Genomic DNA, 15,269 nt, shown 5'->3' on the forward strand with positions numbered 1-15,269 from the left:
CAAAAGCCAGCAGAGACCTTATCTCAAAGGACAATAGAAGGGGAGGACTGACTGACCTCCCTAGTTGCCCTCTGACCTCTGGACATATGTCATGGCATGCTCAGGTGTGCTTGCACACATACACACACACATCTGTATTTACACATACAACTGTGCGCACACACACACACACACACACACACACACACACATTGTATGCCTACGCTTTTTTAAATAATGTGAAGAACAACTGTGAAACTTCTGAACCCCCTGACCTCCATTAGCATGTTCATACACATACACACACAGTATGAACACCTATGCATTTGTACATACTAAATACAAGGAACAAGAAGAAAAGTATGTTTGGCGTTTAGAGCTTTGAAGCCAGGTGTGGTACCACCATGCCTCTAATCCCAGCATTAGGAGGCAGAGGCAGATTTATCTCTGTGAGTTGAAGGCCAGCCTGGTCCAGGTAGTGAGCTGTAGGTCAGCCAGAGTTACGTGGTGAAACCCTGCCTCAAAAAGAGAAGGGGAAGAAATCATGAGAGAGGCCATGTGTCATGTGTAAGTTGTTTAGTAATAACCGAATTGCTTTGATCCTCGTACTTTGGCTCACTGGGATGTCTTCTTACTACCCACAAGAAAATGACTATAAATAAATAATCTGTGTTCTTTTGATGTAATTACAGTTATTAAATTTTACCTTCCTTTGTATGCAAGTCTTAGGGCCTGCTTATCAGATAAAAGTTGCTGTGGGAGCACTTCATGTGGAATTCCTAGATACCTTGTAAGACTCAGTTTCTAGATTCAGATGGCCCCTGTTGAAGGTATGCAAACAGCTCAGAGAACACAGAAGAAAGGACTGAAATCTCCAACACTGGAATGCTCAGGAACATCCGAAGGGAAAGAACACAGAATTCTAATGTTGAATGCACTGTGGGAGTTCTCAGTAGGTCACCCTGCTTTGTTCCCTCATTTAAATAGGGGTGTAATCATGACTACATTAATTGAAATAAAAAGCTAATACAAGCCTACCGACAGCGAGTAGGTGGTTACTGGAAAGGGTTAAAGACAGCAGTACCCTTCCCCACTGAAGGGGGAAGCTCTCATCTGTTGGAATGGTTGGCTTGTCTGGAAACCAAGGAGTAGACAAGACAAGCTCTTAGGTTCTTTCTAGCACCACGATTCTGTGATAATATTTATGCAAGTTCTAGCATATTCCACGTGTCCTGTGGTTCTGATTCCTGTGGTCAGTGTGACCTAGACTCTAGTTCATTACTTACCGCGGATTCCGATTAAATTAGAAGACAAGTTAAAGAAAAAACTGAAGCAAAGGTAACGACTTGGAAGGAAAAGCAGATATACAAGTCTGGTATAAAAATAAAAGTGAGGATCATACTCACAGCTTCTCAGGAGCCAGCTTACCCGGCTCCTGGACACAGGAGAGAAGCCAAGAAACAGGAGGACGGGAAGCCAGATCTGGTCTGTCTCCAGGATGTTCTAAGAGATTGGTCTTTGCTCCATGGCATCCCTTTTTACTAAAGTGTGAGAGCATATATGACAGCAGAGAAAGAAATATTATTTTAACTTAACGTATTCAGGAAATAATTTGTGGTATTAATAGCTGTTCTTCTTGGTAATTTATTAAGGGGAAAAGGGCGGTGTGATTTAGGAGACTAGTTAAAATTTTATAGTCAGTGGCTCTTTCTCCCTTAAGAAGTAGAACTCTGAAAGTCATTCCCATGGAAAATTGTTTTCTCAAAATTAATAATAACAATAACTTTGTTTCAGGCACTGTAGGAGTTAAACAGTTTCTTGAGTGATAGGTCAGGAATCTATTGACCATAAAAACCTTTTTTTTTTTTCATGAGAAAACACATTCCATGATCCAAACTACTGACTTACAAGTGAACTTCAAAATCACATTCGTTTATCAGACTGGGTTTATCTGTGCCATATCGTTAAAACCACAAGTCATTTCTCTGGGCCAGGATTAGATGAACACATTCACTTTTCCCCTAAATGGTGGTTTTCATCATGCACACATGTGTTCATACATGTGCAAACACAAGTCTGCACACTCACAGTTAAGGGTTAAAACTTTATAGCCTAGGGGAGTTTTAAACAGGAAAGGAAGCATGAAGACACCAAATGTTAAGATGCCTATAAAAACCTATTACATCTGCTCTCATAGAAATAGGCACACCTTTGAAAATTGTACGTTGAACAATTCCTCCTCCACAGAAGCGCTTGTAACCACTGCTGGCCGAGTGTCGGATCTTTGTGCTGAATATAATACAAACTCAGGGTAACGGTAGTTTATCTGTACCCTAAATATAGATCTCAGTTAGGGGGCGTGATTTATATGATCTTACAAAGTGGAGATTCTAGCTAGGGTGAGAGACTCCTCCCCCTCCACGAAGGGTAAGGGATGGTAGCCAAGAGTCTACACAGCCTGTCTGCTAGTCCTAACGTGACTTCAGCGCTGTGCCTTAAGAGTGGTGAAGGTCAGAGTGCCACAGGCATCTTAGTTGGAGAGTGGCAGAATCTGGCCTCTGGATTGCAGAGATGAGCAAAAACAGCTCACTTTGCTGTTCCGGTTTTTTCTGCTGGAGTTCCCGAGGGCGTGTAAAGCAAATGTGAACTGTTTCTCCTAATTATGTCCTTTAACTATTTGGAGCCCAAAATACACCAGTGAGTAAGTGTCGCTCCCTGTTTTCTTGGTGAGAAACTGAGATAATTTGTCACCTTCCAAAAATAACCCAAGTGACTGCCACTTAGACCTGGGCTCACCCAGATCCAAGCTGTTCCCATAATGCCGTGGTTCATCTCCAGCCCAGCTTTTGGAATCCTAGAGTCTCCGTGGCATTCTGCTGGAAATGCTGGGAAGGAATCTAAAATGTGTGTATGTGTGTGTGTGTGTGTGTGTGTGTGTGAGAGAGAGAGAGAGAGAGAGAGAGAGAGAGAGAGAGAGATGCCACAGGCAGCTCTTCTATGACGCAGCAGCCTGGCTGAGGTCCTCATGTCAACGTTTCCCCTAAGAATGCTCTCTCTAGGGCTCCCTGCTCCCTCCATCCAGGAAGAAGGGAAAAGGGAATGGCTTAGAAATTTGAGGGCTCCTCTGTGCCATGTTTTCATCTAGAAGATTCACAAAGATTATTCACATTTTAATTACTGACAGTCTTAAGACATAAATATATATAGTATGTGTGCATTATACATGTGTATATTTGTATGTTCACGTGTGTGTGGGCATACCTGTGCATGTGTGTGCATGCTGGTGACTGTGAATGTGTATGTGCATGTGTGTGTCCATATATACAAGTATGCTGATGACTGAGTGTATATGTGTGTGTTTGCATGTTCACCTGTATATGTTCATGTGTACGCATGTGCTGGTGACCATATGTGTGAGTGTGTGTTAATGTGTTCACATGTATGTATGTGCTGGCTGGTGACTGTGTCTATTTGCATATTCACATGTATGTATATGCTCATGTGTATGTATGTGTTGGTGATCATGTGTTTGTATGAGTGTGTGTGTGTGTGTGTGTGTGTGTGTGTGTGTGTGTATAGCTTGTCACTGGCCATCTCCCTCCATCATTCTTCACTTTATTTGCTGAAGAATGGATTCTCCCTAAACCCAGAGTTTCCTAGTTCACCAGCTTGTTCTGCGAACCACATGTCTTCACCCCTGAGGCCTGGGATTATAGACAGGGTGCCATGATAGGGATCTCAATTTCAGTCTTCATGCTAAGACATCCAGCATGTTACTACATATGTATATATGTACGTGTGTATAAATGTATGTGTGTATCATCTATCTATCCATTAGTCTATCCCTACATACATACAGGCATATATATTATATATATATTACATACATATACATATGTGCACATCTATTTTAAACATTAGTTTCTCTTAGATCTTCCCAGGCTTAGTTGATCGGGGGATTTTTGTGTGTGTCATGGCCGAGCTCTGGATCCCACAGAATTTACCCATCATCATTTGGGAAGGGCTGGCCTAGTCCCCGACTTTTCATTCCTCGCCAGGAAGGGTTATTTCCCTGTAAACCTCACATCTGCTCTGACTCTGTCCAGCAGCCAGTCAGATGACCTAAGCCTTGGAAATCACTCAGAGGGTGGTGCTGATGGCAGTCCTATGCCCGTGTGCCTCAGACTGCATTAAACTCCTGGTGCAGGGCAGCATAGCATGGTGGCATCCTACATGGTGTCAAACTACCCTGTGGCTTGGCTCAATTCAGCATCCAAGTCTGGCTTCTGGGTATAAAGCGATGGGACATAAAACACAATCATAACCATGGTTCTTCCGGGAAAGTTCTTGGGGCCACGGGACCTCCTCTGGGGCTCTCCCGTGCTTCTGTCCTCTGTTTAACCACCTGATCCTTCCTGTGCTCCTTCATTGGTTTCAGCGGGTGTTTTTGGGGATCTGAGCACCGGGCACAATGTTCACTGTTCATGCAGCTGACCGCTGAACCTGACACAATAGGCATTAGTCAAGGAAATGTAGAATTAGACATAAAAGCAGGTCGGGGTCAGATCCGGGCTAAGTTCGAATGGTAAGTGCACAAGTTAAAATGGTCTTCGGTAGTGAAAGGGCAGCCGTTGAAAACAGTTCCCATGCCTGGCAAATCTTCTGGAGAGCATTTGCGCATTCCGTATTACCATGTCTTACTGCAGGGATAGAGAGGTAGGCGTGTAAGGAGTCACCCAGGTATGTGTGTATCTGAGGAAGAACTCCTCAGGTCATATCACAAAACCCACCCACTCCATGAAGGTTGGCCATTAAGATAAAATAAATCCTCCAAGCAAGGAAATTCTGTCACCCGAGACACAAAAGTCTCAGAAGGCTTCATGAGGTTTTTGGTTTTGCCCCGAAACAAGCCCTCCTCATTATGTAGCCCAGGCTGGCCTTGAACTCATGACCTTCCTGCCTCAGCCTCTGGGGTAACTGGAAATATAGCACGTGTGCAATGATATCCTATCAGATGCTTTTGTGTGTGTGTGTGCCTGTCACCTTCTGCGAGAACCTTTTTCCCAGAAACTTTGTGGAAAGGCTCCTCAGAATAACCCTCAGGGCTTCCTGCCTTTGGAAGAAGACAGTATCATCTCTGAGTCGGCTTGGAGCACCACCAGCCAATGCCAATGGACAGTGTCTCTCAATAGCCTTAGAGAGTGTTGCTCCCAAGTGACTCTGGGACCAAGTCAGATCAGTTCATGGAATGGGTTCTACATTGTCTTGGGGTCCTGAAACAAAACCAGAGTCCACTGATGCAAACCCGGAGGGAAGACAAGAGGACAAAAGAGAGAGGCCGTATGACCTGGGGAGTGGGGGACAGTTTCTCCTCCTCTTGGGTTTGAATTGTATCCATTAATTTTCTGTAATAGCCCAGACACAGCCTCTTTGCCATGCTCATGTCACTACTCCCCCTGGTGGACTTCCTTTTAACTGCAGGCACATGCTTCCCTAGTTATTGTAGTTCTTAGCTAAAAGTAGAAAAAAAGGACTCTGCTGGGGGCGTCCCTGTACCCCAAAAAGGGGGAAGGCAGCCAGAGACCTTTAGTCACCCTTCTTAATCTCTAAGGTTGAGAAAGGACATGCAATTCCCCCTCTGGGCAGTTTGTTTTTGCTTTGATATGTTAATAAGCACACATCCTCTCTTTGATTTAAGATGCCTTGCAAAATTACAGGGCATTTAATTGTTCCTGAGTGACACAGGAGTTCAGACCAAGGTAGGGCAGGATACCCTTCCTGTTGACAGGCTGGCAAGCATTTCCTGAAGATGTCAGGAGCAAAGGCATCTTCAGCGATGCAGGTAAAAGTCTGTGCTCTCCCAGCCTGCCATGGGGGATTGGGGGGGGGGGCAAACTGTTAGAAATGTTTCCCTAACATCACCTCTGTGTGGTAAGTGTGCTTGATTCTTGCATTCCCCCCCCCCCCCTTTTTAAACCTCAATTAAATCCATCAACGTAAGTCTAATTTATCCCTTAGATAAATTTCAAGCCATACCTACCTTTTCCTTACATATTTAAAATCCGTTCTTGTTCATGGTAATATATACTGTTTTCCCACCCTAGAGATCTTAGAAAATATTCTTTCTATTCTTATTAGTCTCCCTCCCCCGCCCCGTCTGTGTGTGTGAACATGCGTGTGTAAGTTCCTAGAAAAGATAAGGCCCATGCAGGCTAGCCATGCACTCTGCCCTGAGCCACACACTCAGGCCAATACTATTTGTATTTCTCCATATTTTCATCCATCAGTTAGTTATTCAGCGCATCCCAAGAGACGCAAAAACATTTATTTTCTCTAGACCCTCCTTGTTTCCTATCTTAAAAGTCCCTGTATAGATAATTGTCTGAGAAGGGTGAGTTGACCAACACTCAGGGATGAAGGATGCAACTGGAGGGTTTGAACCCTTGAACTCTGGCAGCATCTGTAGGATCAACAAGATTTTATACAATCTATGTACTCTGGGGCTGGAGAGATGGTACCATGATTGAATACATGCCGCTCTTAGAGAATCCAAGTTCAGTTCCTAGCATCCATGTTTGACAGCTCGTAAGTGCCTGTAACTACAGCTCCGGGACATCTGAGGCCTCTCTCCTCTGGCACCTGCTCTGTATAACCCATGGCACATGCATAACCCGTATACATAACCCATGCATGCGCGTACACATGATTCAAAGTAAGATTCACCTTCAAAATAAACCTATACGCCCTTTCTGTGCTCCAATTTCTTAATTTCAAAGAATGGATAATAATTCCTGACTCTTGGAGTATTGACTGATGACAAGTATGTAAAGACTCCTGGTGTGGTATGTAACACCCCTCCCCCAACACTCAGAAAAATGGCTTTGCCGGGCATTGTTACACCTTGTATATTATAAGGGGACTGTTGATGATGAGTCTCCTGTGGGAGAATGTACTCACCAGTCTGCTCCAGGAAAGGCTAGATTCATTACCTGGGTGATAGTCAGTTCTGCCTTCGGTTAGTGATGTGTTTCGAGATAGGATTCTTGATATGAAGCAACCTTTCTGAAGGTGTATCTTTCATCCCATAAACACTCCTGGGACAGATTCTCTGCAGACACCTGGATGGGACTTAAGGGGACACAAGCTTGGCCCCAGTCCTCATGTAACTTTTAGTCTAAGTCCAAAAGGAGAACACGGTCTCGGTTACAGCGCATCATCAAAGGGCATGTCCTAAACTGCCTCTGATGGAGAGCCAGGAAAGATCAAAGAAGCGTGCCTTATTTCCAGGCAGAGGCCATCAAAGGCAGACCCACCTCCCCTCTTTCTGCAGCCAAATCTGCTTCCCTTCCAGGATGGATCCCCATCACCACAGATGGGTACCACAGTGTGTAAAAGGAATGATGGATTCTAGCTGGTTCATATGAAGAACCCCAGGTATTTGATTGACAGCTGTGAGCCTAGAGTGGGCAGGATTTGGAGCTGTTCTAACCTACATCCCAGCCATCTGTCCCCTGTTACTTGCTGTCCCCTGGCCACATGCTCCATCTCCCCTCATGGCGGCTTCCCACCCTCTTCCTGTCCCTTTTTTTCTTTTCCTGCCTCTATCTGCAACCCCTAGGCAGGTAACCCAAACATCCGCCTACCTCTATTCACTGCCCACTCACAGGCTTTTAGCCGTTTATTTACCAACTAACTTGGGGAGCAAGGCTACACAGAATCACTTGGTGTGCCAACAAGCTTCTTGCTTCCATCTTCCTTATACCCCCTCCCTGAAGTTCTTGATTCTTCTAAATGAGCTAAGAGTCCCCAGACCCCCCCCCCTTGGCTCAGCATATGCTGTAGGTTAGAGCACAGGTTGAACAACCCCAACAGTGAAGTTCCTCCTGACTCATCAGCACCTATGCTGCTGCCATCCACACCCGCATCTTCCAAGGCAGGTTACTTATCCGGTCCCTTTGGGCTGGAATGACGGATCTCAGGGCTTCATACCTCCTAGTCAAGTGCTCTACTGCTGAGCTTCCTGGCCTTAGTCTCTAATCTTCAATGTTCTTCTTACTCTGCACCCTTATCTCAGATAGGAAATAAACTAAAGCAAATCTATTCTTAATGTCCAATCCCTACGGAGTTAACGTCGGGATCCCTCGAGTGGTCTGATGTGCCTACCATTACCTGACTCTTACTCCTTAGCCATCCACTTCTTGGCTAAGCCAACAGTGGTGGTTTTCAACTTGTAGCTCATGATCCGTTTGGGGGTGTCGAACAATGTATCAGATATCCTACGTATCAGATATTCATTACCGTTCATAACAGTGGCAAAATTACAGTTATGAGGTAGCAATGAAATAATTTTATGGTTGGGGTCGCTACAACTGGAGGAACTGTGTGTGTTAAAGCATCACAACATTTGGACGGTTGAGAACCACTGCTCTAAATGGTGGTCCTAAAGTTCTGATGCTATGGTAAGATACTCTGACCGACAGCAACTCGGGAAGGAAAGGACTTAACTTGGCTTACACGTCTTGGTCATGGTATATGGTTGAGGAAGCTGGGCTAGGATCCTAAAAGAGACAAAGCACTGCTTGCTGGTTCACTTGCTGCCTTTTTCACAGGCTCATGCTTAGCTAGTTTTCTTGTACACCTTAGGATCACCTAGATATGGCAGTACTGCATCAACTCATAACCAAGGTGACCCCCCAAAGATGTGCCCCATCTGCATCGGCAGGTAGGCTGGGACACATCTCTTGTGTCCCTTCCACCCTATGGTACTATCCCCAGATTTCACCTTTTCTCTAGTTTATCTCCCACACTTTGAACTTCTTGACAGGGAGGACCCAATAGTTTTTTCTTTATAGCCACACACCAAGTGTATTGTCTGAGGTTGACTTGGAGATCATGTTGAAGAAAAGTGGGGTGCAGAGAGTGAAACTGGAAGAGGGGGAGATTTTAGCTGGAAGGGAGGGGAGTGGGGAAAGAGGGAGGAAGGGGAGGGCTGGACAGAGGACAGACTTGAAAATGCTGGAGAAAGCAGAATGTTCTGGAAAGAGGAAACATGTTCCTAAACTCTGTCCTGGTCAGGCTTTGGTTTGGATGTTGGTATGTGGAAGGAATAAGGAGACAGGGTGTACTTTAATGTGTCACTGAGAGCACTGTAACCTGAGCCAGACTGTCACAGGCTGTGTCAGGGTGTGTGACAAGTAAAATGGACTTGAGAGTGTGGTTCTGAATGTGGTGGACCCTAGCAGAGCCCCTGGGGCATTCTCAGTTTGTCCACGCACAGTGCTTGTGTGCTGGTCTCCTGAGCATTGGTAAATAGGAAATATAAATGGGCATATGCAGTGAGTCAGGAAGAAGCCAGAAGTGGCCCTGTATGACCCAATGTGGCCACTGTAGGTAGTGCCATCATTGCTTTAATGGCACCAAGGATCAAGGCGAAGGAAAAAGCAAGCTTCTAATGACCTCGGGAGCGTTGGGCAGCAGGCATTCGGGAGGCCATGACGTTTCACTAGAAATGGGTCAAGGGTTAGCATTTGTGAAGGTCAAATGGTGCTTGAACAAGCAGTGCTCAGCCTGTGCACACGCCATGAGGGATTTTACTGCTCAGGGGACAGTGGCAAACCATGGGGGGTGGGGGCGGGGAGGAACAGTGAACATGAACTCTGGCAGCCCGAGCCTGTTTTAAGGATTGCGTCTGGAAAGAGTGCCACATTGTCACTGCGAATCCATTCTTCCTGGAGAAACAGACAGCTTTATGATACCGCGGCGCTGTTCCCAAAAGTCTAGCCGTCCCCTTCTGTCATTAACTGTGACATATTGATATGTGTTTCCGGGGTCCCGGAGTGTTGAGTAGGGGGAAAGCTCCAGGGCCTTTTCTAGTTTGCTTCTCCAGTGCTACCCAGGGTATTACTCTTACGTGACTTTTATGAACACAGGGAGCCATCTGAATTAAAATCATCTAGATATGGCAACGTGAATCATCTTTATCTTAAACACACACACAGGCAAGAACTCTGTACATAAGCAGCCATCCTCCGGGACAAATTAGCAAGGTTTATGTGCTTATGCCTTAGATGGGCAATTCATCACAACTCGGAATTAACAGTGTGCTCAAGCAGGAAGCTCAACCACCAGAACATGCAGGGGCTGCTCAGAAGAGAAACTGGAGATACAGAATCAGGATCCAATTTCCCTTTATACTCAAGCCCAAAGGACCAGGCCATCAAGGACACATGCTTTTCCCAGCTCCTCCCAACTAACAAAAATCCCAGGTATAGGAGCGGAGCCATTTAACTATGAAATTCAACTTGATTTGTCCAGTCATTGTAAGCAGAAATAACTAGTGGGTTTAGACAGATCGTCTGGGTCTATAGAAGAGCAGGTACTTGGGTCTAGTTTATTACATGAATAATGATCAAGTATTTACACATAGGGCAGCCCCTGCATTAGACCCTTGGGAAGAAGATAGCCCAAGGCTTGTTGGGCTTGAGAAGAACTGACTGAAGGTCTAGATTCTTGGTTCATTATTGCCATAGCTGCCATATTTCATTTCCAGTTTTCAACTTCTAGTTCATAAAACCTGAAATATTCCTTCCCTGATGTTCATCTACAGTAGCAGTCTTAAAAAAAAATCACCGTGTCCATTTTGGTAGGGCTAACTGGAAAGTCTAGCGAAAGAATTCAGGATGTCAGGGAGGTCTGAGAATGCCTGGAATTTCTAACTCATTTCACTAGACTCGTTTTCTGTACCGTGACATGTTGTAGGAGACTGTAAAACTCAGCTTAGACAAACATAAAATGGCTTTTTGCCTTACTGATAACTGCAAATAAATAATTCACACAACCACCCACCAAACTATCCCAAGATTTTTCAAGATTATCAAGGCCCCGTGAGTTCCCCCATGAAATATGTTCCTTATAAATTTTTATAGTCAAAGTGAAGAACAAGGAAGGGTACTTATTCTGTTCCCGCTCTAAATCCTACTACACAGTTTAAAATATTTCTGTAATCTCAATAATGTCACAGAAATATAAGGAAATGGTTAACGCCTTCTCCTGGTCTGGCTTTAAAGGAGGTAATTAAAAGTATTCTCTTAGCTGCATTTTAGTACTGCAAAATGTTGATTTTTTTTTCCCCAGCTAAGCTTAGTCTGGAGCTGAGGAAATGGCTCAGTGGGGAAAGTACTAGGCAGGCACATGAAAGGACCTGCAGTTGTGTGTCCAGACCCCATGTAAAAGTCGTGCATATAGCACCAGCTCCTGTAATCCCCAGGATCCTATGGCAAGACGTAAAGTGGAGGCAGGAGAATTCTTAGAACCCACAAGCCTGCCAACTTGGCACATATAGAGGAAACACAGCCAAGAAACTTTCTGTTAAGGTGGAGGCAAGGACGAAAGCCCAGATGTGTACTTTCTCTAAGTATACCCTCATACATACACACAGACACACACACACACACACAGAGGCATGCATATACACATACATGTACACGCATGCACGCATGCATGCACACACACCGTACATGCATGTCACACAAAAACATTTATGAAAAAATACTTAATCCATTGCGTTGTTTTTCTAGCCCTAATCAACTGAATTGGTTCCGGGCTATCAGTCTGGCGTGAAAGCTGATTTCTTGGTAAAAGGACCTCGCTAGAATGCTGGCGCTTTGCAACAAGCTCAGCTCTCTGGCCCTGGCCCAGAAGAAATGAGTGGGGTGAAAGGAAGAAGGCAGATAACCTTTAACATGTGGCCTACAGAGGTTGTTCCTGCAAGTGCTAACCCTGTCCTTCTCTTAATAGATGGAACTGATTAAGAATATAAGTACCGCCGAACAGCCCTATTTATTCACAAGACATGTCCACTTCGTCAACTTCTCCAGGTGAGTCACGCTCCGGTTGTGTGGTTGTTCATTTCCTGTCTTCTGGGTCTTTATGCTCCATCTAAAGAGGTTCCCCTTAACAGTCTGGTCTATTCGATTAGACAACCCAGAGCCATTGTCAGCCAAAGGACATGCTCAGACTAGCTAGCTCTGCTACATACAAATCAAAGTTTGAAACATTGCTTCCTAGACTGAAATATTATAAAAACACAGAATTATTTTTGATGAGGATTTCAAATGGAATGGTGGTTTCGTGGGGTGGGGCGGGGGGGGGGAGGATATGATTTTTGTATTGAAACAGAGGCAAGATGAGAGTTTTGTCAAACATTTTCTACAGTGTGGACGTGTATAAGAACAGTCTAGGGGCACCATGGCAGTAGGGCATGGCTGTTTTCTTTCTGCTATAAAGAGCCCCTTCTTTCTTTTCTTGTTTTGTCTTATTTTGTTTTTAAACTAATCAACCTAAGTCCTGCATATTTGACACTGGTGGAATATTTTTGATCTACTTGGGTTTTGTTTGTTTTTTTTGTTTTGGTTTCTTGTTGTTGTTTCTTTTTTAAAAAAATAAGAATGCAATTATTTTTTTAATAAGAATGTGGATTTTCAAATTCTGGGGCCTTCTCTTGGTTCAACTGAAACTTCAAGTTCTGTGTGTTCTTTCTCTCAGTGACTCATTAATACCGTCTTAGTTAGGGTTTCCACTGGTGCTATGAAACTCCAAGACCAAAGGCAAGTTGGGGAGGAAAGGGTTTATTCGGCTTACATTTCCAGATCATAGTCCATCATTGGAGGAAGCCAGGACAGGGACTCATGCAGGGCTGGAACCTGGAGGCAGGAGCTGATGCAGAGGCCTTGGAGGATGCTGTTTACTGCCTGTTTCATACGGCTTGCCAAGCCTGCTTCTTATAGAACCCAGAACCACCAGCCCAGGGATGGCTCCATCCACCATGGGCTGGGCCAGGGATGGCTCCACCCATCATGGGCTGGGCCAGGGATGGCTCCACCCACCATGGGCTGGGCCAGGGATTGCCCCACCCACTATAGGCTGGGCGATTTCCCATTGGTCACTAATTAAAAAAACATCTTTCAACTGGATCTTATGGAGGCATTCTCTTAATTGAGGCTTCTTCCTCTCTCATGACTCTTGTTTGTGTCAAGTCGATGTGACTCTAGCCAGTACAACCGACCCCTTGTCAACTTGATACAAACACATAACCATTAAGCCGTAACCCTTCCCTTCTTATTCACTTCCAAGGCCTCCCATTAAAAACATGAGTAACTTTAAAGGTTCTTCAGTCTTTACAAATTCAAACACGTTAAATTTTCAGTTCTTTTAAAATAGCCGATCTCCTTCAAAATCCAAAGTCTTTTAAAATTCAAAGTCTCTTAACTGTGGACTTCAGTAAAATCAAAAATAAATCAAATACTTTCTTATTTCGGGAAGGAAAAAAAAAAAAAAAAAAGCAGTGCACAGTCAAAACCATATCAAAGCAAAACCGAATCTGACCATCCACTGTCTGGGGTCTGCTCATGATGTTTTGAACTCTTCCAAAGGATGTGGGTCACTTTTCTAGTTCTGCAACACACACAACTTCTCTTTGAGGGTCTTCCACTCCACTGCTGCTGCTGTCCTTGGTGATCATGGTACTGGGCTCTCTAAAATGGCTGGGGTCTTCTGCACTTTCACCAGTGCCTCCCATGGGCTCTCCTCATAGCCCCAAGCCTCAATTTCTCTACATTGACCCCTTCCATCCTGAGCCTTCATCTGCTACTGAGGCTGCCTCTTCACCAGTAGCCTTTCCAGGCCTCTCCCAGAACCTTGACTGCCCACCCCCCATATCACCTTCAAAACCAGTACCAACTGGCTAACCCACGCTACCAAGTCCAGATACCAGCTGGAGGTACCATGGCTGGTACCTCTGGAACATGTGCTGATTCTCAGGAAACACTTCCCAGAAGATTTCACCTTAATGATGAAGCCTGACAGAGTCATCTTTATCTTGGGATAACGGTTCCATCACAAGGTGCAAAGAGCTTACCAAGGTGCTCCATCCACACACAGTGGTGCTCCATCCACACGCAGTGGGTACAGCAATGGGTCCCCTGACCCCATTGCCCCTGTGTGCTGGCACCACAGGAGGCTGGCTGTGGAGAATCTCTGCTGTCCAGTCTGATGGCCTGACAGCCCACTGGGCTGGGTGACATTTTAGCCTTCAAAGGAATTCTCTGCTGTTCAGGAGGTCCTGTCCCAATTCAGTGTAAAGGGGGAATGAGATTCAGTAGAGATGCTTTGCTAATCAGAGGGAGCTATCACCAGATACTTGAAAACTAGCTTCCCAAGCCTAGAGTCCCATCTTAACAAGCCAGAGTTCAATGGGACAGTCAACAGTGACCGATGGCCAAGTGCTGGCCCATCTCACCGTTTTTCACCATGGCTCATTACTGGGTTGGCTGGTGTGAGCAACCCTGCTTCATCTACCCCCAGAAACCATGTCCTTAGTCATAATGAGGCCACTGGAACTTGTTAGATGTTCTGGTCCTCGGGTTTGATGATTTGTAAAGAGAGAAAGGACTCTGGTTTTGGCTGGCCCAGTGAACTTCCTCCTATGCCACCACTGACACCTTCAAACTTCAATCAGTAACCCCTCTTTCTTTCTAGGTTAGATCTTGACATCCAAACTGCAATACAACACATTTTAATAAGGATCTCAGGCCAGTTCAAAACTCTAATGAGAAGCCAAAACTGACTTCTTAATTGGATCGACAGCACCCAGCTTGGTGGCTGTATTTTGCCCTGACCTCTACCATCAAATACAGGGATGGAATCTGGATTGCTTTCATTCTGGATGGGGGGGGGGTCTTTTAGAAGGTACTACCTGCAGAAAACAGTGAAACCCTGGGGACCCTGGATCCCTAAGTATCAGAGCTTGCCATCCTACTACAGAAGATGAGGGCAAGCCATACGGCCACTTGGGGAGAGCTCCTGAGAGAAGAATGTTGCAGGAGCTCACAGTGGATCTTAGAGTCTCTGTGACCAACCTGTCACTGGTTAGTGATTCTGCAGCAGCATCAAATCCAGGCAGACAGTGTCTCCTCTCTCCTCTCTTTGCTCAAGGAGAAGCTCACCAATGATGTGTCTTCTTTCTGCTTTCCCTGTGTTATAATAGCTGAGACCTCCACAGTGAACTCAGATCTCTCTCTCTCTCTCTCTCTCTCTCTCTCTCTCTCTCTCTCTCTCTCTCAATCCTTACATTATTTATTCTTCTGCTGAAGAAGTATGTAGTCAGGTGTGACTAGCATATTCCCCTAGCATAAGATCAGAGGGCGGCAGCCTCCCTCTTGTTCTGCTGAGGTATGAGAGACCGACTAGTTAGCTTTCAACCGATGAAAGGAAAGAATGTTCCCAGTACAGGA

The 15,269-nt window shown here is 45.1% G+C and overlaps 1 protein-coding gene across 1 annotated transcript in view; it reads left to right on the forward strand.

Annotated features, from left to right (window-relative positions):
- UST (uronyl 2-sulfotransferase) overlaps positions 1-15,269 on the forward strand; it is a gene marked incomplete at its 5' end in the record, with an annotated part of 252,690 nt that overhangs the window by 153,444 nt on the left and 83,977 nt on the right. The window contains one exon of the mRNA XM_080941680.1: positions 11,776-11,855. Coding sequence (XP_080797806.1) covers positions 11,776-11,855 — 80 coding nt within the window. The remainder of the gene's footprint in view (positions 1-11,775; positions 11,856-15,269) is intronic.

Source organism: Micromys minutus (assembly GCF_963924665.1).
Source record: "Micromys minutus genome assembly, chromosome: 30".
Lineage (NCBI taxonomy): Eukaryota > Metazoa > Chordata > Mammalia > Rodentia > Muridae > Micromys > Micromys minutus.